The 22,795-nt window shown below is 61.2% G+C and overlaps 3 protein-coding genes across 8 annotated transcripts; 2 read left to right on the forward strand and 1 right to left on the reverse strand.

Moving 5' to 3' along the window:
- Positions 1-1,948: 1,948 nt before the first annotated feature.
- On the reverse strand, positions 1,949-9,255 carry PES1 (pescadillo ribosomal biogenesis factor 1). The gene is made up of 15 exons (XM_056503970.1): positions 8,949-9,255; positions 8,491-8,570; positions 7,782-7,935; positions 7,596-7,705; positions 6,491-6,662; positions 6,170-6,259; positions 4,888-5,004; positions 4,697-4,774; positions 4,272-4,361; positions 3,988-4,118; positions 3,725-3,850; positions 3,455-3,639; positions 3,209-3,369; positions 2,700-2,867; positions 1,949-2,414 (listed from the first exon to the last, which is right to left on the reverse strand). Exons 1-15 carry the CDS (start codon positions 8,970-8,972, stop codon positions 2,328-2,330), a joined length of 1,773 nt encoding a protein of 590 aa, XP_056359945.1. The 5' UTR covers positions 8,973-9,255; the 3' UTR covers positions 1,949-2,327.
- Positions 9,256-10,108: 853 nt separating this feature from the next.
- Positions 10,109-12,888, forward strand: TCN2 (transcobalamin 2). Its single transcript, XM_056503971.1, has 10 exons — positions 10,109-10,373; positions 10,775-10,964; positions 11,039-11,086; positions 11,167-11,300; positions 11,385-11,543; positions 11,620-11,795; positions 11,976-12,147; positions 12,233-12,425; positions 12,574-12,695; positions 12,782-12,888. Exons 1-10 carry the CDS (start codon positions 10,313-10,315, stop codon positions 12,841-12,843), a joined length of 1,317 nt encoding a protein of 438 aa, XP_056359946.1. The 5' UTR covers positions 10,109-10,312; the 3' UTR covers positions 12,844-12,888.
- A 361-nt stretch (positions 12,889-13,249) lies between these two features.
- On the forward strand, positions 13,250-18,444 carry SLC35E4 (solute carrier family 35 member E4). Of its 6 annotated transcripts, none has more exons than XM_056503977.1 (5): positions 13,250-14,307; positions 15,491-16,714; positions 16,774-16,968; positions 17,075-17,130; positions 17,182-18,444. In XM_056503977.1, exons 1-2 carry the CDS (start codon positions 13,704-13,706, stop codon positions 15,907-15,909), a joined length of 1,023 nt encoding a protein of 340 aa, XP_056359952.1. In that variant the 5' UTR covers positions 13,250-13,703; the 3' UTR covers positions 15,910-16,714; positions 16,774-16,968; positions 17,075-17,130; positions 17,182-18,444. The 6 variants fall into 6 exon arrangements, with proteins under 6 accessions (XP_056359952.1, XP_056359951.1, XP_056359950.1 ...); XM_056503976.1 differs by having other exon boundaries at positions 15,491-16,175; positions 16,225-16,714; positions 17,075-18,444; XM_056503975.1 differs by having other exon boundaries at positions 17,075-18,444.
- The last annotated feature ends 4,351 nt before the right edge of the window (positions 18,445-22,795 follow it).

Here is a 22,795-nt window from a genome sequence, read left to right on the forward strand (position 1 = left end):
ACAGGGTAACCTGCACAACCCTCCGGGATCAGGAAAAGCCAGAACATCTCAGTTTTCATCATCATCATCATCATCACCATCATCATTGCAACAGAGGGGTGAAGACAGGTGATTACAGTCACAGTATTTCCTGTGAATTTGGTGGTGTGGGAGCAAGGAGCTGCCCCACTCCTTCTCCTGACTCCAGGTTTCTCCCTCTTTTTTGGAATGGGGGACAAAAGGATTCCAGGTTTCCCCTTTTATGGGGGTGAGTTATGAAGAGATTCCAGGCTTCCCCCTTGTTTTTTGTGGGGGGGATGGATTGTGAATGGTTTCCAGATTTCCCCTTGTGTTTTTTGGAATGGGTCACAAAGCGTTTCCAGGTTTCCTGTATTTTGGGGAATGGGTTGTAAAGGGTTCCAGGCAGAAGCAAGCTGCAGTGGCCGGTATGTGGCAGCTCAGCCATGGAACGCTGACAGCCTGGGGACAGCTGTGACAGAACCAGGAAGCCACAACACCACATTTCTCACATTTCCCACATCCACTATGTCCCAATCCCACGGGGGGTGACCAGGAGGGCTCCACCACCTCACCCCCCCCCCAAGATTTGGGTGTACAAAGCAGCACTCACTGATAGCTGTGATGGCCGGAACGGTGGATCCTGAGGGAGCTGTGGATCCTGAGGGGCTGTGTGAGGAGGTGGCAGCACTGAGGGGTCACACTTGGCTGGACACACACCTTGATCGGCCCCAGGGGCTCTGGGTGGCCAGACCGGTCTGTGGCCACCAGCAGCGGCCTGCGGCCACCACAGCGGCCCTGCCCGGCCGGGCCAGGCCTGCGCCCCGCGCTGTGAGGGAGGCCTGGGCCGGGCTTTGTTTGGAACTGGGGTTTGATGAACCAGGATTTGCTGGTTGGGAGCCGGGGTTTTTGGGAGCTGGGGTTTGTTTGGAGCTGGAGTTGGTTTGTTTGGAGCCAGGGTTTGTTGTTGGCTCCCAGGGGTTGAGGCCCTGCTCGGGGCCTCCTGCTCTGAGGGGAGCCCCGGCCCTGGGGCTGCACCAGGGGGCACCTGCTCTGAGGGGGAGAGGAGAAATGAAAAAAAAAAAGAGGAAAAAAACAAAAAAAAGGGAGGGAAAAATGGGGGGAATGAGTGAAGGGGAAAAATAAAATGAAAAAAAAAAGGAAACAAGAAATAAAAATGGAGAAGGGAAAAAAAGGAAAAGGGGAAAAAAAAAAAAAAGGAAAAGGGGAAAAAAAAAAAGGAAAAGGGGAAAAAAAAAAAGGAAAATGGGGAAAAAAAAAAAGGAAAAGGGAAAAAAAAAAGGAAAAGGGAAAAAAAAAGGAAAAGGGGAAAAAAAAAAGGAAAAGGGGAAAAAAAAAAGGAAAAGGGGAAAAAAAAAGCAGAAAAGGGGAAAAAAAGCAGAAAAGGGGAAAAAAAGCAGAAAAGGGGAAAAAAAGCAGAAAAGGGGAAAAAAAGCAGAAAAGGGGAAAAAAAAGCAGAAAAGGGGAAAAATCTAGGAAAAAAATGGAAAAGGGGGAAAATGGAAACAGTAACAAGAAAAAAAGCAAAAAAAGGAAAAAAAAAAAAAGATCTAGGAAAAGAAAGTAAATCTGCAAGGCCTTTGAGCTGTGTGCTCCCAGCTGTTCCCTGTCTGAGCTCACTCCCTTCCAGGGGCTGTCACACCCCAGATTCTCTCTGTGTCCCCACAGCAGTGCCAGGGCTATCCTCCAAAAATTCCTCAACGTGAGACAGAGCCTTCACCACATTTGGGGGCAAAGGTGTGTCCATAAACCCCATGAGACACCTTGTCTCAGCTGTGGTGTCTCCGAGGTGTTTTTGGGGGAAAACCCAGCACTGACAGATAACTGCTGATGCCAGGAACACATCCAGCAGGATCAGCAGCCCTGGATCTCCACATCACCTCCTGAGGAGCCTCCCCCAGTCCAGGCAGATGGAGCAGAAACAACCACCAGCAGGAAAACATCACCTTTAATTAAAAAAAAAAAAAAAATACAAGGAAATATGGTTTTCTTGTGGATACTGGGAAGCAGCTCCAGGCTCTGCACTCCTCTGCCCCAGGGAGCTCCTGGGAGCCAGGCTCCAGCAGCCAGGGCTGTGCAAATCCACACGGACTGATCCCAGAGCTCTCCTCAGCCTCTCCTTCCTCACACAGAGGTGGCAGCAGCACTGAGGACCGTCCTTGTAACACCAATTCCGCAGAGGGGACCAGGGGAAAGCAGAGCAGCAGGTGTATTTACAGATGGGAGATGTTTCAAATACAGCATTTCTGTCCCAAAGGTTTTCCACCCAAAAGCAACAGTGGAAATCCATCCAGGAGCCACCGGGCCCGTCACGCCTGTTTTGCCTTCTTGCTCTTCTTCTTCTGCTCCTTGAGGGCTGCATCATGGGCTTTCCTCTTCTCAGCCAGTTTGTTGGCCTGAGGAGAGACCCTCAGTCAGAGCAGGACAGGGGCTGCAACCCCTCAGTGCCAGCCAAGCTCCAGGTGCACGTGGAGGTGGGACCCAGGGCACCAGGATCAGGGGTAGGATAGAGAGAGCCACAGCCCTGAGGGGGCACTGGGAGCTCTGCCCCGCCATGGGGCAGACTGGGGACACTGCGAGGGACCTCAACACCCTCCCCAGGGACAGGGAGGAGTGGAAGGAGAGAGTGGGTTTGGGAAGAGCCCGTCCCAGGATGCAGGTGAGGGCCTCAGTCTCCTTACCTCACGGATTTTACGCTTCTTCCCAAACATGATCTTCTTGTAGAGGTACTTCTCCCTCTTCTTCATCATCATGATGGCCAAGCGCTTCTCCTCACTCTGCTGCTCCTGCTCCAGGCGCTGCTTGTCCTCCACCCGCACCTTGCCCGCTGTCACCTTCACAGGAAGGGCCTGTGGGGAGCCAGGGAGCTCAGGATCCTGGGAAACCACCCTCCTTCCACAGGGACAGAGGCACTTCCAGCCCTTTCACTGCAGGCCAGGGGGAGCCACAGCTCCAGGCCCTGACAGGGATGGGAGCTGCAGCTCCTCATGTGGGGCCAGGAGCACCCCTGGAAGTGCCCAAGGCCAGGCTGGACAGGGCTTGGAGCAGCCTGGGACATGGGAGGTGTCCCTGCCTTAAGGCCCCTCCCAACCCAAACCACTCCATGACTGTTTTAATTTTCCACTGGTCCAAGGACATGAGCACCCCTCACAGGGACAGTGACACTGGAGCTGCCTTCATGGGCTCCCACCTTGTTGCTTTGAGTGCTCTGAGTCTTCTGCTCTTCCATCTTCTGTAATTTCATCTCCTCTTCTTTTTCAGACTCGTCTTCCTCTTCCTCCTCTTCTTTGTCATTGTCACCTTCCTCATCTTCCTCCTCCTCTTCCTCCTCCTCCTCTTCACTCTCTTCATCTACAAGGAGACACCACGGTTACCCTTGGGATGCTCTGGAGCAGGCACAGCCCAGCTCCCAAGCCCCTCCAAGGGCTCCCAGCACCTGGATTCTCTCCCCTCTGCAGGGCCAGCAGCTTCAGCTTCTCGGGAGGAACGTAGTCACCCTCCTTCTCCGTCACGAAGGGCGAAAGGTGCGGGGGCAGCAGGACCCCAGGGAAATAATCGGCCACGGGCAGGCACAGCTTGGCGTTGACCGAGTCAAAAACCCACTGGGGCTGCAGGTAGTACCTGGGCGAGGCACAGGGGTCCCAGCTCAGGCTCTGGGACAGCTCTGGGATGGCTGCTCTGGGGAGGGCCCCCCTGCCTCACCCACCTGCCAACCACCTGCTTGTCCAGGCGGGGCCGGTCGATGATGTGGTGGGTGATGGACGGGTCGGCCGCGTCGTAGGTGGCACCGATGCACAGGGACTTGTCCCAGGACACCTGGCCACCAAAGCACCTGTGGGCAATGCCACCGAGGGGTCAGGCGGGCAGGGGGGACCCTCAGGGTCACCTCACCCACAGGATATTGGGTGGGGTGACCCCAAAAGTGCTGCCAGAGGGGGAGGCCAGGGCGGCCGAGGCGCTCCTGCCCACCGGATGACGAAGGCCAGCGGCTCCCGGGGCACCTCCCTGTTGAGGAAGAAGCGCAACCCCTCGAAGAGCTTCTTGTGCTTCTCCAGATCCTCCTGCTCCTTCTTCTTGGCATCCATCAGCTCTGCTGTCTCCTGCTCAGAGCAAAGCCCTCAGCCTCCTCCCCACACACAGCTCTTGCCAAGCCCCCCGTGGCAAAGGAGGGTCTCAGGAGCTGTCCCCAAACCTGGGCACAGGACAGGATCCCCTAAGGATCCTGAGGATGAGCCCCACAACCAGGGTCTTACCCCCTCCACAGGGAATTCATCCATCTCCACCTCATCCTCATGGTTTGGAGCCACAGCCCGGGCCAGGCTGGCGCTCAGACCTGAGAGCTTCTGCAGGCAGAGAGCACAGAGTCACATCCAGGGGTGGGAAAAGGGGCAGCCCCCATGGGGAAGGGGATTTCTCAGAGCAAGAGGCCAGAAGAAACAAGGGCCTGGACAGAATTCAGCCTCCTCCAGGCACTCCTCCCTCAGCATGGGACTCTGGCCACGCAGGGGGAGGTTAGTGGTGCACAAGGCCAAGCCTTACAGGAACAGGAGTTTGGGATCAGCCCCCTCCACCCTGCAGGGATCTGGTTCTGTCCTTTGGTGCCACACCACGAGGGCTGTGGGCAGGACACGAAGGCCACAGTGTCCCCATGGGTCACAATGCCAGCAGTGCCCCTCACCTCCAGGTAGCTCTCTGAATCCATGGCGTACTCCTTGCCCTCTGCAGGCTTCAGCTCATCCTCAGCCTGGCTGTCGATCTGGGAAGGAAAAGGGGGGTGGAGGCAGCTCCCATAAACAGCCATCCCAAAAATCCCTCATTCCCACCCTCCCTCCCAGCAGTCTGGGCTGTCAGCACCCCGGGTGGCCTCACCTTGGGGGGGTACACCAGGTTGAGGGACTGGTAGAGGCGGAAGTTGACGAAGCCCAGCAGAGTGGTGTAGAACTCGGTGAAGGTGGCCATGACCCGGTAATCCACATCTGTGGGGTGCTGCCAGCACACAGGATGGGGGGACAGAGATAAATAAACCCCTCCACAGGGGCCCATCCCACCCCCAGGGAGGAGGATCACATCATATCCCCATTTAGGAAAGGACCCACAGGATCACCCAATACAAGCCCTGGCCCTGCACAGACAACACTCCCACCCTGTCCATCCCTGTCCAAATGCTCCTGGAGCTCTGGCAGCCTCGGGGCCATGAAGAACCTTTTCCTAAAATCCAACCTAAACATGCCCCAATCACAGAGATGTCACAGCCACCACCAGTGCCTGAGCAGGGAGGACTCTGCAGGTTTCCCCCAGGGCCCTGCTGCCACCCCTCCATGCCTGGGTACATGGAACACTTCACCCCATCATAGATGGGGACCTTAGAGTTTGGTCCAGGGATTCCAACTCTTCAAGGTGAAGAGTGCAGGATATGGCAGAGATGGGCAAAAGCAGGACAAGGACAAGGAGCAATGGCTTCCCCCTGACAGATGGCAGGGTTGGGTGAGATACTGGGAAGGAATTCCTCCCTGTGAGGGTGGGGAGGCCCTGGCACAAGGAAGCTGTGGCTGCCCCATCCCTGAAGTGTCCAAGGCCAGGCTGGATGGGGCTTGGAGCCACCTGGTACAGTGAAGGTGTCCTTGCCCATGGCAGGGGTGGAATGGGATGGGCTTTAAGGTCTTTTCCAACTTGAAACATTCTGATGCAGAACCATAAAACCATAAAGCCTCAATCCGACTGTGCCCAGCCCTGGAAATCCCAGGAGTGAATGGAGAGGGCCCTGTTGTGCCTGTGACCTCCTGCAAAGGCTCAGGGGAAGCTGTCCCAGCACAGTGGGGATCTACCCTTGCCCTGCTGTCTGAGGTACACAGCAGAATCCTCTTGGGGAGGCAGCAGACTCTGACTCATCCCTTCCCTTCACCAGCCTCACTCCCACAGGTTAATCTTTAATGGCTGATAAAGGAGCACATTAATGATTGAGGATATGAGGGACTGGGGAGACTGGTACAGGCAGCCCCAGGGGATTCTGAGGTGACAGACAGCAGTGTCCCCACGTGCCTCTGCAGCCAGGCCCTGCTGTCTCTCCACAGGCTGGGCACAGCCTCATCTGCCCTAGGATGGCTCCTCAGCCCTTCCCTGGTGATTGCCCAGGCTCTTCCCAGGTACTCACATCGTGGGCGAAGGCGTAGGGGGTGATCCAGGTGATGGGCTGGCCCTGCACCTCTGCCTGGTAGTAGATGCCTTTGATGGAGAGGAACACCTGGCAGGACAGAGCAAAGGCTCAGTGGGAGGAAGGCTGCTGTGTCCCTGTCACTGTCACCCTCCTCCTGGCAGGAGGCTCCTCAGGGAGTGCCAGACCCCAGTGGGATCCATGATGTGTCATCCCAGTGTCTCCAACAGCCCCAGGCAGGGTGCTGGCCCTGCCCTGCCCCACCATCCCAGTGGCTCCCAGTGCCCAAGCCCCCCATCCCAGAGCCCCAGGCAGCCCCACCTTGCGCAGGGAGCGGGAGGCAATGACGTAGTTCTGGAACTCCACGGCCAGGCGCCGGCACAGCTGGATGGTCTGCACGTGGCACTTGCCCGTGCGGGGGAAGGTGGAGAACAGGAAGCACATGGACAGGGCATCGTCCAGGTCCCGCAGGGCGTCGATGAACGTGGGGTACCTGGCACAGGTGGGGGACAAGGGGGGTCACAGCCAGCCACACAGTCCTGCAAAAGCTGCTGGAGCTGGGGGAGACCCCAGGTGAGAATCCATCTCCACATTCCAGCGGAGCTGGTCAGGGAATGATGGAATATCCTGGTTTAGGAAGGGACCCACAAAGATTATGGGGTTTGCTCTCTCTTGTGTCCTCCTCCTTGCTCACTGTCACCAAACCCACCAAAGCCTTGGCAGCATTAATCCCTCACCAGCTCTCTGAGGAAAACACCCCACAGGAGAGCAGGAGAGTTCCCTGTGCTCTCCTGGTGCTACCCAGGATGGCCAGGCATTCCCTGCTCCCATTCCTTCTTCTCCAGCCCAGAAACAGAAAATTCCACCAATATCTCCAGAAATGATACACGAAGTGGACTCCCAGAGAGGAACAGATGTGGTGAAAGATCAGAGAATCCCAGGATGGTTTGGGTTGGCAGGGACCTTAAAGCTCATCCAGTGCAATCCCCTGTCATGGGCAGGGACACCTCCCACTATCCCCGGCTGCTCCAAGCCCCAATGTCCAGCCTGGTCTGGGACACTGGCAGGGATCCAGGGGCAGCCACAGCTTCTCTGGGCACCGTGTGCCAGGGAACAATTCCTGCCCAATATCCCACCCAGCCCTGCCCTCTGGCAGTGGGAGCCATTCCCTGTGTCCTGTCCCTCCATCCCTTATCCCCAGTCCCTCCCCAGCTCTCCTGGAGCCCCTTCAGGCCCTGGCAGGGGCTCTGAGCTCTCCCTGGATCCTTCTCCTCTCCAGGTGAGCACCCCCAGCTCTCCCAGCCTGGCTCCAGCCCTGGGAGTGTCTCTGTGGCCTCCTCTGGACTCTCTCCAGCAGCTCCAGGTCATTCCTGTGCTGGAACCCCAGAGATGGATGCTCCAGGAAGCTGAGCCAGGGCTGCCTCACCTCTCCTTGACGATGTGGTCGAGTTTGTAGGTGGGTTTGTTGTCCTTCAGCCTCTCCACGGTGCCCCACTCGCTCTTCCCGTACGCCTTCCGCAGCTTCCGCACGAACACCTGGGCGGGACGGGAGCAGGGAGTGGGGGCTCTGCGGCACAGCACGACCCCAGGGGCCCCCGGAGGGCACAGTCACCTTGTACTCCCGGAATTTGTTGACAATGGGCTCATGGAGCAGGAATTTGATGTCCTTGAGCAGGTAGAAGGTCCTGGGGGCGGTGGAGCCCTTGTTCACCTTCTTCTTGTGCTTGGGCTCGTGGGGGTAAATCCCCTTGAGGATGCAGAGGCGCCTGGGGATGGGGACAGGGCTGGGACGGGGGGGCCACAGCACCTCTGTGTCCCCTGGCACACCCCAGGCCCTTCCCTTGCAGGGAGAACCCCAAACTTGGCAGTGAAATCCAGGACACACATGGCAGTGCTCCATGACCCCGAGGGTAACTCCAGCCTTGGAGAGGAGCTCAGGGTGCCCCACGCATCCCCCAGCACTGAGCTCAGTCCCTCGGCTCCCCCAAGGGGGTTCTGGGGTCCCAGGGGGCTGAGGGGGTGATCAGTGAATGGACAGAGTTCAGGGGTTTTGGGGCGCCTCGGGAGAGGCAGGAGGGCTGTGGGGTCCGAGGGTAGTTCACGGGTCCCATGGGGGGTCCATGGGGATGGGGAGCAGGGATGGGGTGTTTAGGCTGTCCCGGGGGATCGGTTTAGGGAGGCGCAGGGCCACCCCACAGACCAACCACGGGATCCATCTCCACTGCTCCCCTGGGTGGGTCCCGGGGAGTTCAAGGGGAGCGGAGTTCACGGTGTAGGGACACCTGAAGGGGGAGGGGGTTTCGGGGGGGTCCCGGGCGCACCTGAAGTCGGGCAGGCTCAGCTGCAGCTTTTTCCGCGCCCGGTTCCGGGTGATGTAGTTGGTGGCGGCTCCGCGCTCGTACTGGGGAGAGAGGGGAGCGTTGGGGGGAGCTCGGGGGTGCTGAGGGGACCCCACACCCGCCCCGGAGCCACCGGGACTCCTGGAAGTGAAGGAGAAGGAGAAACGGGAGCCGGGGGATGGAAGGGGACACCAGGCACGGCCAGCGCGGGGGGCAGGAGCGGGTTCAGGCACCGGGAGAGAGGGCGAGCACCACTACCGGAGAGGGCTGCAGGGGCACGACACGGCCAGAGGGCAGTCACCGGAACGGGGGAACAGGCACGGACCGACACCGGGAGAGGGCAGGGAGGGGGGGGGAACGGGGGGAGGACACCGGGCGGCAGGCACAGTGCTCAGGAAGGTGACCCCGGCCGAAAGGAGCGGCCGGGAAGGGCCCGGTACCTTCTTCTTCTCCAGCCCACCCATGGCTGCTCCGCCGCCGCCGCCACGTGCCCCGCTCAACGCAGGACCCCGCGCTGCCCGCGCTCCGCCTGCGCCCGCGGCCGGGCCTGCGCACACCGCAGCGGCCCCGCACTGGGCAGGAGGGCAGCGCGGACACCGAGAACAACGCGGGCAGAACGAGCGGTGCGGGCAGAGCGAGGGACGCGGACCGGCTAGGGCAGGCGGCAGGAGGAGACTCAGTCAGGCGCGCCGCAGGCAGCCCAGAGCCCTGGCAGGAGGGGTCCTGAGACGCAGAGCACACTGGGATTTTGCGGTGCCCCGTAGGGCATACCGGGATATAGCGAGGCGGGATTGGCGCGAAGCACGCTGGGATATACCGAGGCCATTAGCATGGAATATACCGGGGCGGGGCTCGCAGGGCATGCCGGGCCATAATGAAGCAGTGGTGGCGCGGAGCACGCCGGGATATAGCGAGGCAGAGATGGCGCGGAGCGCGCAGCGGTCACCCTGGCGGGGTTGCGCGGGGCATGCCGGGATATAGCGAGGCAGGAGGGGCGGGCCGGGGCCGGTCACAGTCACGGTCGCAGTCACAGTCACGGTCACAGTCACATAGCGGAGTCGCTGTCGCGGCTCCTGCTGCCCTCCTGTGATCCCTGGCGCCGCAGCACCGACCGCAGGCACCGGCCTGGGGGTGCCCACAGCCGGCGGGTGTTTGGGGAACGCCCGGGCACGGGGGGGTCTCGGCGGGCGGGGATGCCCCAGGCCCGCCCCCGTGCTCGGGCGTCCCCAGCTGAGAGGAGCTGAGCCCCAGCGCTGCCCCGGGATCCCCTCCTGCGCTCGGGGGATCCGCGTCTGTGGTTCCTCGTCCCTCCCGGCACGGGGGGATTTACCCCTTGGGGCGCAGGACCCCCACGCCCCCCGGCTTTAGGGATATTTTTGGAGGGGTCCGTGCCCCCTCTCCGCGTGTTCCTCGGCTCCCGGGTGGGGCTGATCGATCTTCATTTTCTCAATTAAACTATAGTCGAGGCGAGCGAGGGAATTCTCGTTTGCAAAGGGGCGGGTTTGGCCGGGTTTCACCTGTGTCACTTTCGGGCAGTGACCCAGCAGGGCAGCTCGGGCCGGGCTGTCCCGGGCGGGTGTCCCGGGCTGGCCGCGGGTGCAAAGCCCTCGGCCGAAGTTCTGCCCCGTTTGTGCTGACTCGGCCCGGCCTGCGGAAGCGGCCTCTCGCCACACCTTCCTTCCCGTGCTGTCCCCGCTCCCCGGCTCATCCTGCCGCTCCCGGCTGTCGGGCGGGGCTGTGCCGAGCCGTGTCCCCGCCGTGTCCCCCCCGTGTCCCCGCCGTGTCCCCCCCGTCCCGCTCCAGCATGCGGCTGCCGCTCGTCCTGCTGCTGTTGCTGCCCGCGGTCCTGCCCGCCCGGTGCTGCGGTGAGTGCGGCCCCGGCCCCCAAACCTGCCCGGGGGGTCCCCGAGGAGCGGGGCTGGGAGTGATGAGCCCCATCTCCAGACCCTCGGACGGTGACTCGGTGACAAATTCTCCGGGGCTCAGATCCCCCCACCCCAACCCCTGCCCGGAGCCATTCCGTGCCCCCCTCCCCTCCATGCCTCCCTAGGGACAGGGGTGACACCCCAGCCCCCTGCCACCCCCTGGGGTTCTCTGTGCTCCTGCTCCGTGTCACGTCTCTTTGTTTGTTCCTCATTGTTTCGATGGAGGTTATGGGATTCGGGCGGGACGGAGGGGTGGGCTCTGGGGGGCTGTGGGGCCGTGCCTGGGGGTGTCCCGGCCCTCTGGTGCCCCTGACCTGCGCTGCCTGTCCCGGCCGGGGCAGGGGTCCCGGAGGGCTCGGCGGGCGCCGTGCGGGCGCTGGGTGCGCGGCTGCTGGGGCTGGCGGGGGACCCCACGCGGGATCCCGACCCCGCCGTGTACCTGGCCCTGCGCCTGGCCCGCGAGCACGACCCGCGGCTGGAGCAGCGCTACCTGGAGCGGCTGCAGGACGCCTTCCGGCACCCCTACGGCAGGTGGGTCCCCCGAGGTTCCCCCACGGGCCTTTGGGGCCGCCCCTGTCCCCCGTGCTGACGCCCTGTCCCCGCAGGAGCCTGCAGGCCCACGGCCACTCCCGGTGGGACGCTGAGCACAGCACGTACGTGTGGGTGTCGCGGGGTGCCCCGAGGGCGGGTGGCAGCTCGGGCAGTGTCCTGGGAGGTGACCGGTGCCTTGCAGGAGCGCGGCAGAGCCCCCGCAGACGGGGAGGCTGGCACTGTACCTGCTGGGGCTGCGGGCCGCCTGTCGCCCGCCCCGTTCCCATCGCACGCTGGTGACGTGGCTCAAGCACTACCTGGAGGAGGACTGGATAGGTGAGCTGTCCCTGCGGGGTGAGTGCCCCCCTGGACCTGCACGTCCAGCTGTGAGGCAGCGGTGACACCACGCGTTGTCCCCAGGCTCCTGGCAGGACGGCCACCCCCTCACCAGTTACTACCAGTACGGGCTGGGCGTGCTGGCGCTGTGTGTGCACCACAAGCGGCTGCGGGAGGGGGTGATCCGCCGGCTGCTCACGGCCCAGAACTACGGAAGGCTGGGGCACCATGGCAGTCTTGTGGGTAAGCGCCCGTGGGCACAGGCGGTGGCACCCTGGCGCGTGTGTGACTCCAGGGTGACACCGGGGCGTCCCTGCAGACACCGGGGCCGTGGTGGCGCTGGCCTTCACCTGCCTGGAGCAGAGGAAGTTGGTGGGGACCGACCTGGCGGCCGAGCTCCGGGCGGCTGCACACGGTGTCAGCAGGGGCATGGCCGAGCTCCAGGGCTCCGACGGCATCGTCGGCAACATCTACAGCACCCCGTGGGCCCTGCAGGTGGGTGCCACCTGAGGGGACATCTGGACTGGGCTGGGAGTGGGCATGGCAGAAAGTGGGTGCAGATGTGGGTGCCCAGGCAGGGGCGGCTGCCTCGGGGCAAGTGGTGCTCAGCAGTGCAGTGCCCAGGTGCCCAACCCTCCTCCCTCTTCCCACCGCCTCCATCCCTCTCTGTCCCAGGTGTTCCTGGCCACAGGTACATGCCAGGAGTCGGAGTTCAGCCGGGGCATGGCTGCACTGCTGGAGAACCTGGAAGCCTTCGGCACTGCCGCCACCATGGCCCAGGTGCTGCCGGTGCTGCACGGCCGCTCCTACCTGGACATCGCGTCCATGCAGTGCCGGGAGGAGCCAGGTAGGAGCGGGGTAACAGCACTGGGGTCAGCGCTGGTGTCACCGCAGCGGCTGCGTGCCACCAGCGCCGTGGTGGCCTCTCGTAGACACGCTGACACCCCTGGACACGGAGCCCCCGGCTGAGGTGCCGGGGAACAAGACGGTGCAGCTGGTGGTGGAGTGTCCCCTGCCCTGGTGCTACGAGCTCCGGCTCTACGACCGCCCCGTGCCCGTGCCCGCCTCCGCCTCCGTGCTGGGCGTGCTGCAGGCGGCTGCTGCGCTGGAGCCACACGTCTTCAAGTACGTGGGGGTCACCCTGTGGTGGCCTGTGCCCTGTGCCGGGCTCACTCCAGTTCCCAGCGCACAGCTCCCTTGGGAGCAGCTCTGTACCGGTGCGGCAGTGTGGAGGCCAGACGCTCACCCCCTGACCCCGCTGTCCCACCCGCAGGTTCCACGCCCAGGACACGCCCCACGGCCCCTTCCTGACCCAGGTGCTGGGGCTGGAGGCCCGGCGGGAGAAGCGGAACTACTGGCGGCTCCTGCGTGCGCCCGACACCCCCCTGCAGATGGGTGAGCGGGGGTGGGGGTCCCTGGGCAGCTGGCAGGGGTCCCCATGGCTGCTGTCTCACCCCAAACCGTTGTCCCTCTCTCTACAGGTATTGCTGACTACAGACCCGAAGATGGGGAGACCCTCATTCTGCGCCTCAGCGAGTGGTAGAGGGTGGGGGGTGATGGCAATGAAACCCCGACTGCGGGCACAGGACCTGCCGGCTCTCTGCCTCCTGCTTTCCGTGGGCCAGCACTCCAAATCTGCCAGGGGCAGGAGGAGAGGACATACACCACGCCCTTTGTCCTGCAGGTGCAGTGGGGCGGGAGAGCCAAATCCAGCAGCTCCTCCAGTCCTGGTCTCACTCGGGAATGGGGCAGATGGCCGCTGGGAACAGCCGTTTTTGGGGATGTCCAAAGCATTTTTGTGACGGCCAAAGATTTGGGGAGTCCGAGTCAGTGCTGTTCATCCTCAGCAAGGGGTCAGCTGGAATCCTTCTCCCCTGTAACCCCCTGGGGTACTGAGCCCCATTGTCCTGGGGCTGGGGGACCGCGGTGCGTGCCCAAATCCCGGTTCCCCCGGGAGTTTAATCCAGCCCCCAAAATCACTGGGGCAGCGCGGTTTGGGCTCGGGGGCGGTGGCAGCGGGGCCCGGGCGGGGTCTTGGAGGCGGCTCCGCGGTCAGCACGGACCCCGCCCGGCGACAGGGCCGGGTGCCCGCGGCACCGCGGGTGTGTCCCGGTGTCCCGGTGTCCCCGCCCGCCCGGCAGTGACGCGCTGCCTTGGCAGGGAGGAGCCTCCGCCCTCCCTCCCGCCATCGCCAAACTTTCCCGGGGCTCCGCCGCCGCCGCCTCCCCGGCGCTGAGCCCCGGAGCACCCGCGGCCGAGCCAGGGAGCGGGGACAGCGCGGCCGCACCGCCCAGCGCCGCTGTCACCGCCGTGCCGCCGCCGTGTCGCCGCGGCCATCGCGGGGCTCTCGGGAGGACGGGGCAGAGCGGCGAGGGGCGGCCGCAGGCGGCGGAGCCGGCGCCCATGTGCCCGCGGTCGCGGCGGGGCGATGAAGCCGCGATGAGCGCGGCGGGCGGGGGCGGCCTGCGGCCCTGGAAGCCGGACCCGGGGCAGGCGGGCGGGGGGCGGCCCGGGCCGGGCCCGCGGCTGCCGCTGACCCTCAGCGTGCTGGCCTGGCTGGGCACCGGCACCACCATGGCCGGCCTCAACAAGTGGATCTTCGCGGCGCACGGGTTCCGCTACCCGCTGCTGCTCTCGGCGCTGCACATGCTGTCCGGCGCGGCCGTGGGGTACCCGCTGGGCTGGGCGCGGCCGCCGGGCCCGCGGCCCCGCGCCAGGATCTACCTGCTCAGCCTCACCTTCTGCACCAGCGTGGCCCTGGGCAACCTGGGCCTGAGCTACGTGCAGCTGGACGTGGCCCAGGCCGTGGCCACCACCACGCCGCTGGTGACGCTGGTGCTGGGGCTGCTGTGGGGCCGGCGGCCGCGCCCGCTGCAGTTCTGGGCCATGGGGCCGGTGTGTGCCGGGGCCGCCTGCAGCATCGCCGGCGGCCTCTGCTTCTCCCAGCCCGGCTGCGGCTTCCTGCTGGCCGCCACCGTGCTCCGCGCCCTCAAGTCCATCCAGCAGAGTAAGTGCCACCTGTCCCTGTCCCTGTCCTGCATGTCCGCCTGCCCCTGGTGTCACCTCGGTGCCGCCGCCGGTGCTGGGGGTTCTCCCTGCTCGCCCTGCCACCCACTGTGCACCCTGGTGTCACCCCTGTCCGATCACTGGTGTCACCCCAGTGCCACCTTTGTGCCGGTGACACTCCCTGGCCATGGTTCACCCCAGCCATGGTGGCACTTGGGCTCCCAGTTTCACCCCAGCCCTGGTGCCACCCCTTACCCACTCTGTTCCTTTTGCCACCCTTGCCCTTCTCAGGGCTGTGTCGTGCTTGTGGCCCTGAGGTGACGTGACTTTAGTTTGTCAGTGATGACACCGTTAGTGTCCCTGTGGTGTACTTGGTCCATGGGGGGTAGAAGTGCCCTGGCTTGGCACAGGGTCACCCAGCCTGTCCCATCCTTGTGGCTGCTGGATCCCTGTGGGTCCCCCATTGCTGGGGACTTGAGTGGCCCTGGTACCACCTGGGCCGTGGTGTCCTTGGCAAGTGGCAGCGAGGAGCCAGCTGGAATGGTTCTGGAAGGAAGCATTTCCTCTGGAGCCTGTGGGGCACCCTGGGGATGGGCTCTGGCATGGGGCCCTGTGCCCACCCCAAGGTCTCCAGGCTGTACTGGGGTGCTGTGACCCCTCAAGGGACACCACTGGTTATCGTGCCACTGCCCTGTCACCTTTCCAGCCCCAGTGGGACATGGACCCTGGCCCTGAGGAGGGTAGAGGCTTGTCTGTGTGTGGCAGCTGTGCCTGCCATCCCCACTGTCCTCAGATGACCTGGAGGGGGGGACAGCTGGGAGGAATGCCCTGTCCAACTCTCCCTGTGGCACTCTGACCCCAAACACAGGCACCCTTGAAAGCGGACACCCTCTGAATCAGGGCATCCCCAGAGTGGGATAATACCCCGTGAGCCAGGGCACCCTTAAACCAAGGAATCCCAGTAATGAACTCCTGAATTCCTTCAATTCCTATCCAAACCAGGGAGCCTCTCAGCTGGGACTCCCCCAGACCAGGGCACCCCAGCCCATGGAAGGAGCTGCCCCCTCATTTTCCCCTTCCCAGTGACGCTTGCTGTGGTGTTGGTGGGTGTCTCCTGTGGGTGCTGGGTGTGGCAGGCGGGTGTTCCCGTGGGATGTCCCACTGACTGTCCCCTGTCCCCCCAGGTGTGCTGCTGCAGGAGGACGGTCTGGACGCGCTGTCCCTGCTGGGCCTGACGTCGCTGCCCAGCTTCGTGCTGCTGTTCGGGGCGGCCGTGGCGCTGGAGCTGGGCCCGGCGTGGCAGGGCGTGCTGCGCCCCGACGCCGCGCTCTGGGGCTGCGTCCTGCTCAGCTGCCTGGGCTCCGTGCTCTACAACCTGGCCACCTCCTGCCTGCTGTCCCTCACCTCGGCGCTCACGCTGCACCTGCTGGGCAGCCTCACCGTGGTGGGCAACCTGCTGCTGTCGCGGCTGCTGTTCGGCACGCGGCTGGGCGCGCTGGGCTACGCGGGCGTGGCGCTGACGCTGGCCGGGATGGTGCTGTACCACCAGCCCCGGCTCCTGGCCGCCTGCCGGGGGCTGCGGGGGCTGCGGCGGCACCAGTAGGGACTGGGGAGGGAGTCAGGGCCAGGAGGGTCTGGGGGAGCCAGGTGTGTCTGTACATGCACTGTCTGTGTGTGTGAGTCTGCACATGCAGTGCCAGGTGTGTGTGAGTCTGCACATGCAGTGCCAGGTGTGTCTGCACATGCAGTGCCAGGTGTGTCTGCACATGCACTGTCTGTGTGTGTGAGTCTGCACATGCAGTGCCTGTGTGTGTGAGTCTGCACATGCAGTGTCTGTGTGTGTGAGTCTGCACATGCAGTGCCAGGTGTGTCTGCACATGCACTGTCTGTGTGTGTGAGTCTGCACATGCAGTGCCAGGTGTGTCTGCACATGCTGTGCCAGGTGTGTCTGCACATGCAGTGCCTGTGTGTGTGAGTCTGCACATGCAGTGCCTGTGTGTGTGAGTCTGCACATGCTGTGCCAGGTGTGTGTGTGTCTGCACATGCTGTGCCTGTGTGTGAGAGTCTGCACATGCTGTGCCAGGTGTGTGTGAGTCTGCACATGCTGTGCCTGTGTGTGTGAGTCTGCACATGCTGTGCCAGGTGTGTCTGCACATGCAGTGTCTGTGTGTGTGAGTCTGCACATGCAGTGTCTGTGTGTGTGAGTCTGCACATGCAGTGCCAGGTGTGTCTGCACATGCTGTGCCTGTGTGTGTCTGCACATGCTGTGCCTGTGTGTGAGAGTCTGCACATGCACTGTCTGTGTGTGTGAGTCTGCACATGCAGTGCCAGGTGTGTCTGCACATGCAGTGTCTGTGTGTGTGAGTCTGCACATGCTGTGCCAGGTGTGTCTGCACATGCAGTGCCAGGTGTGTGTGAGTCTGCACATGCAGTGCCTGTGTGTGTGAGTCTGCACATGCAGTGCCAGGTGTGTCTGCACATGCAGTGTCTGTGTGTGTGAGTCTGCACATGCTGTGCCAGGTGTGTCTGTACATGCAGTGTCTGTGTGTGTGAGTCTGCACATGCAGTGCCAGGTGTGTGTGAGTCTGCACATGCTGTGCCAGGTGTGTCTGCACATGCAGTGTCTGTGTGTGTGAGTCTGCACATGCAGTGCCAGGTGTGTGTGAGTCTGCACATGCACTGTCTGTGTGTGTGAGTCTGCACATGCAGTGCCAGGTGTGTCTGCACATGCAGTGTCTGTGTGTGTGAGTCTGCACATGCAGTGCCAGGTGTGTCTGCACATGCAGTGCCAGGTGTGTGTGAGTCTGCACATGCTGTGCCAGGTGTGTCTGCACATGCAGTGTCTGTGTGTGTGAGTCTGCACATGCTGTGCCAGGTGTGTCTGCACATGCTGTGTCAGGTGTGAGTCTGCACATGCTGTGCCTGTGGCTGTGACTCTGTGTGTGTGTGTGTCAGTGTGCATGGCTCTGTGTGCACACAGGAGCACACACGTGTCAGTGTGCATGGCTGTGTGCACACAGGTGCTGAGGAGCACACACGTGTCAGTGTGCACAGCTCTGTGTGCACGTGTGGTTTCTGGTGTGCCCAGATGTGAGTGTACACGTCCTGCTTTGCACAGTGTACGTGTGCTGGTGTGCACAGCCCTGTGCACGTGGATGTGCTGATGTGCACACGTGCTGTGTGCACAGCTGTGTGCATGTGTGTTGGATTGCACATGGTGTGAGTGGGTCTGTGGGTATGCAGAGGCTCTGCCAGTGTGGGCCTGGCTCTGTGTGGACATACATGCGTGTGTTGATGTGTATGACGCTGCACACATTGGTGTGCACAGCTCTGTATGCACCTTGGTGTGCACAGGTTCTAGCTGCAGGCAGGTCAGTGCTCGTGGGCACGTGTGCATCGGTACAGACTGTCCATAGGTGAGTGTCTGTGTGGCACAGGTGTGCGCAGCTCTGTGTGTGTGCTGCTGACAGGTACTGTAACCAGGGCTCTGTGCAGGTGAGCAGTACCTGTGTGTGTGCACTGGCTCTGCACGTGGCACACCCAGGGACGTGGCTCTGGATACACAGCTCTGTGCATCCAGCTGCTGTCCCACCTGGGAAAACAGCTGTCTGTCTGTCTGTCTGTGTGTCACTATGAGCTCTGCTGGCTGGAGTGGCCCCTGGCTCTCTGTGTACACTCTGTTCTCGTGGATGACCTGAACGCCCAGGACAGGGCGGGCACATGTCCCCTCTCCTGTCCCCGTCCCCACCGTGTCATGACAATCCCAGGGGCTGCTGGTGGTGCTGCCAGTGTTGTCTTTGTCCCCACATGCCCCTCAGCCCCCACAGCTGTCCCCACCCCTCCCAGCTCTGCAGACTGGCATCCGTGGCAGAGATGGTGCGAGCCCAGCCGAGGGGACGGGAGCAGCCCGGAGCAGCTGCCGTCGCTCCAGGGCAGGGCTGGGCCGTGACACGGGACAGTGCTGGGCTGTGACACAGCACATGCTCACCACGGCAAAGGGACAGCCGGTGTGTGTGCCTGGCACCTCTGCTGGGGTCCGGGGTGGCCGTTGCCACACTTGTATCTCCACGCCAGGGCCGAAGGACCCAGCTCTGATTGCACTTGTCCCAAAATAAAGCTCTATTTTTGTTGTACTCCACCCTCGGCTCCCAGTGATCTCCTGGCCAAGAAGGAAGGAAGGGAGGAGCAGCCAGCGCAGGGATAGGAAACTGAGGCACAGAAATGCCTCAGGATGTTCCAGCTCCTGGGAGGCTGTGTCCAGCATGTCCAGCTGCGGTTTGGGACACCCCACACACACGGGAGGGATGCAGTGACACGGAGAGCAGTCACTGACCACAATTGTCTGGAGAAGGGCTGGGAGCTTTGCCCTGCCCTGGGGTGGCATGTCGCTGGAGCTTCCTGTGCCTTGACTCATGGAATCATGGAATATCCTGGGTTGGAATGGACCCACAAGGATCATCGAGTCCAGCTCCTTGCCCTGCCCCAAAATTCACACCGTGTGTTGCTTGTTCCATCCCTCTCCAGCCTGGTGACTCACTTGAACACACTTCCCCTGGAAAATCCCCGCTGGTTCCCGCCCTCTTTCCCAAACAGCGATTTTTCCCCACTGCCAGGGCAGTGATTGGAGGCTGCTTCCAGCAGCACCTGAGGAGCAGCTCCCTCCCAGCCCAGGTGAGGGGCGGGCAGCTCCCGGGCTGTGCCAGGTGCGGCTGGAGCCGTGCCCGTCGCAGAAAGGACACAAAGGACCCGCAGTTACCAGCCCACAGCCCCTGCTCCGGCCGGGAGCCTGTTTGCTTTCTGGGCTCACATTCCAGAGGCTTTTTCATAGCGGGGAATGTTGGAAGGGAGGAGTGAGACCTGCAAACTGCCACCTGCAGCAGAGCTGGCCCGGGAGCCCTGCCCGGGGCTCCCAGCCTGTCCCAGCCCCTGACTGGTTTGCTGGCTCCAGGCTCTGTCCGTGGCTTTGCCTTTTCCTTGGATTCAGAGCCCTGCAGCTCCCGTGTCCTGTGCAGTGGGGACAGCAGCTGGGCTGGCCGTGGGCTCCCGAGGGCAGCACTCCTGTGGGATTTGGGCTTGTGCTGCCCGTGGGAGGGGGGGCTGGGTGTGGCGACCCTCTCTCCGGGTATTCCAGGCCATGATCTCAGCCGGGTGTTATCCCTCTGCCCTGGCCCCAGCAAGGATTTGGTTTCCCACCCCACTGACAGCTGCCCATGTGCTGAGTCCAGTGCTGCTCCAGCCAAGCTGGAGGAGGGAAAGGCATCCCAGCCCTGGGGGTGTTTGGAAGGGGAGAAGATGGGACACCCTCCTGGAGAGCAGCCCCTGGCACAGGGCAGGACAGCCCAGCTGGAGCAGGGATGAACAGGCACAGCCCTCCTGTGGGCATGGCCCCTTGTGAGGGATGGGCAGCATATCCACGTGCTTGGAGGTGCTGGCTGACAAAGAATCATGGAATCACAAGATGGTTTGGGTGAGAAGGGAACCTTAGGGTCATCTCATCCCACCCCCTGCCATGGGCAGGGACACCTTCCACCATCCCAGGCTGCTCCCAGCCCTGTCCAGCCTGGCCTTGGGCACTGCCAGGGATCCAGGGGCAGCCACAGCTGCTCTGGGCACCCTGTGCCAGGGAACAATTCCTTCCCAACATCCCATCCAGCCCTGCCCTCTGGCAGTGGGAGCCATTCCCTGTCCTTGCTCCAAGTCCCTCTCCATCAGGGAGCTCCAGGTGAAGTGTGGAAGTCCAAGGTGGGGGAAATGAGCCCGTGTCCAGTGGGACAGTGCAGTTATGACATCAGGCCAGGCAGTTTTCCTGGATCTGCAGCTGAAGAGGTGATGGAACGTGCTGGGATGGAGCTGCAGCAGGAGCAGCAGGGGAGAGGAAATCCAGGCTGGATTTACTGTGTGCCTGGGAGCACAGGGTGGAAATGATCTCTGTTTCAGGACAGGGATTAAGTGCTGCCCTGGGGCCTGTCAGGAGCTCACTGCACTGGCACAGTGGCATTTGGGATCTGCCACAGGGACAAATACTTGCTAGGCTGGGGAGCCTGAGCCAGGAAATTAGATCCTTCCAGGATATGCTGGGCTGTGCTAGCAAACCTACCACATCCCAGTCCTCAAGCAGTGTCAGGGACTGTCCTGGGCAAGGAGCTGGAATTATGGCAAAGCTGTTTTTAGGGTAGATGTAGGAAGACTGCATATTTCCTTGTAGGACAGCCTAGCCCAGAGAGCTGAGGGCATTTGAAGGGGCCAGGAGATGGACAGGATAACCCCTTCTAGCCCCACAACCTCTGCTCCAGCACCCAAAAATCCCCCCAGGCTTTGTCCTTAACCATTTGGTGGCTTCACTGCTGGTTCCACTGCTGCTCTCTGTGTCACAGGCTCCTGCCCTGTGCTGTGCAGGCTCTTGGCTGAGTAGCTGAGTTTCTAAAAGATGAAATCACAGGAGCTTAAAGACATATTAAAAGTCTTAGAATCAGAAAAAGATGGAGTGGTTAAGGTTGGATATGCTCTTTAAGTTCACCAAGTCCAACTGTTCCCCCAGCACTGTCAAGGTCAGCACTATGTCCCCAAGTGCCACATACTTACATTTTTTTAGCATTTACAGGGATGGAGACTTCACCACAGCCTTGGGCAGCCTGTTCCAATGCCTTACCATCCTTTCTGTGAAGAATGTTTCCCTAATATCCAACCTAAACCTCCCTTGGTGCAATTTGAGACTATCTCCCTTGTCCTGTCTCTCATTCCCTGGAAAAAGAGCCTGATCCCCACCTGGCTCCAACCCCTCACATCTCCTGGGGCTCTGGAACCCACCAAGGAATGAGGTTCTTCATGATCAAGGAGCAGCTTGCTCAAATCATAAGATATGGAATGATTTGGGTTGGAAGGGACCTTAAAGTTCATCTCATTCCAGCACCCTGCCATGGGCAGGGACAATAACCACAGATCTCCCAGGAAAACTCCTGGGAAAGAGTTGTGGCAACCAGGTGGGGGAAGAAAAAGGGTTGTGACATCTCTGGGTCTCTCCCAGCCAGAGATGCTGGAGCCTGTGCTCTTCCTTCCCTCTCTGGAAGGCAGCAGATGAGTTGCTGTCTCAAAACCCAAAGCAGTATCCCAGTCAGGAAAAACAAGTGTCAGTGACATTCCAAGTCTTGTGACTCACAGCAAGTTGCTGTCCTGCCTCAGCAGCACATTTTGTGCTGGGATAAAACAACACTCTCTGAGCACGTGGTGGTTTGGAGTCCCTGTCAAAGGCTGGTACAAATGAGATGTGAGAACTGTGCTGATTTTATTAACAGTAAAATTCACTACTAGCTGGGGTATCTCAAACCCTCTGTACTTTCAGCAGCACAGACTTCATACTCCAGCTCCTCAGATGTGAGGTTATTTTCAGTGCTCCAGCATGGATCTGGAAGATCTGCTGCTGGCTTTCCCTGGATTTCTTGCCAAGAGGTCACAACAGCTGGTTTGTACTGGAGGCAGCAATGTTTCTCCTGCTTGTTTCCATAAACATGGGGCATCACCCTGCCTGGAGAGCTGAGCATCTGCATCTGTTGGTGCTGGGCTCTCCACTGGCCTGACCCTGCTGCCAGGAGCTGTGGGTGGGTTCTGTGCTGGGACTGCAGGATCTGACCATGGAAAAAGCCACTGTGTGCTGGGCTGATCCCAGCATGGGCAGCAGGGGAGGGGGGATCTGCACCTCTGCCAACACAGGGGAGACCCCACCAGCCCTGGGGCCCAGCACAGGCAGGACCTGGAGCTGCTGGAGCAAGCCCAGAGGAGGCACCAAGATGATCAGAGGGATGGAGCAGGAGGAAAGGCTGAGAGAATTGGGATAGCTTGGCCTGAAGAATAAAAGGCTTTAGGGTCACCTAATTACAGCCTTCCAGTACCTGAAGGGAGCCAACAAGGAAGATGGAGAGAGACTGAGGATAAGGGTGTGAAGGGACAAGATGAAGAAGAATGGCTTCAAACTGAAGGAGAGTAGGTTTAGACTATGTATTTTGAAGAAATGTTCCCTGTGAGTGTGTGGCACAAGCTGCCCAGAGAAGCTGTGGCTGCCCCATGCCTGGAAGTGTCCAAGGCCAGGTTGGGGCTTGGAGCACCCTGGGATAGTGGAAGGTGTCCCTGCCCATGGCAGAGGGTGGAATAAGATGAGCTTTAAGGCTGCTTTCAATCCAAACCATTCCATGATTCCATGATTCCATGATTCCATGATTCCATGGTTCCCTTATTCCATGATTCCATCATTCCATGACTCCATGATTCCTCGATTCCATGACTCCATGATTCCATGACTCCATCATTCCATGATTCCATCATTCCATCATTCCATCATTCCATGATTCCATGATTCCATGATTCCATGGTTCCCTTATTCCATGATTCCATGACTCCATGACTCCATGACTCCATGACTCCATGACTCCATGACTCCATGAGTCCATCATTCTATTCCCATAGGAGACATGGAATGGTGCCCCACCAGGCCAGGT

This window comes from Oenanthe melanoleuca, chromosome 15, assembly GCF_029582105.1.
Source record: "Oenanthe melanoleuca isolate GR-GAL-2019-014 chromosome 15, OMel1.0, whole genome shotgun sequence".
Classification (NCBI taxonomy): domain Eukaryota; kingdom Metazoa; phylum Chordata; class Aves; order Passeriformes; family Muscicapidae; genus Oenanthe; species Oenanthe melanoleuca.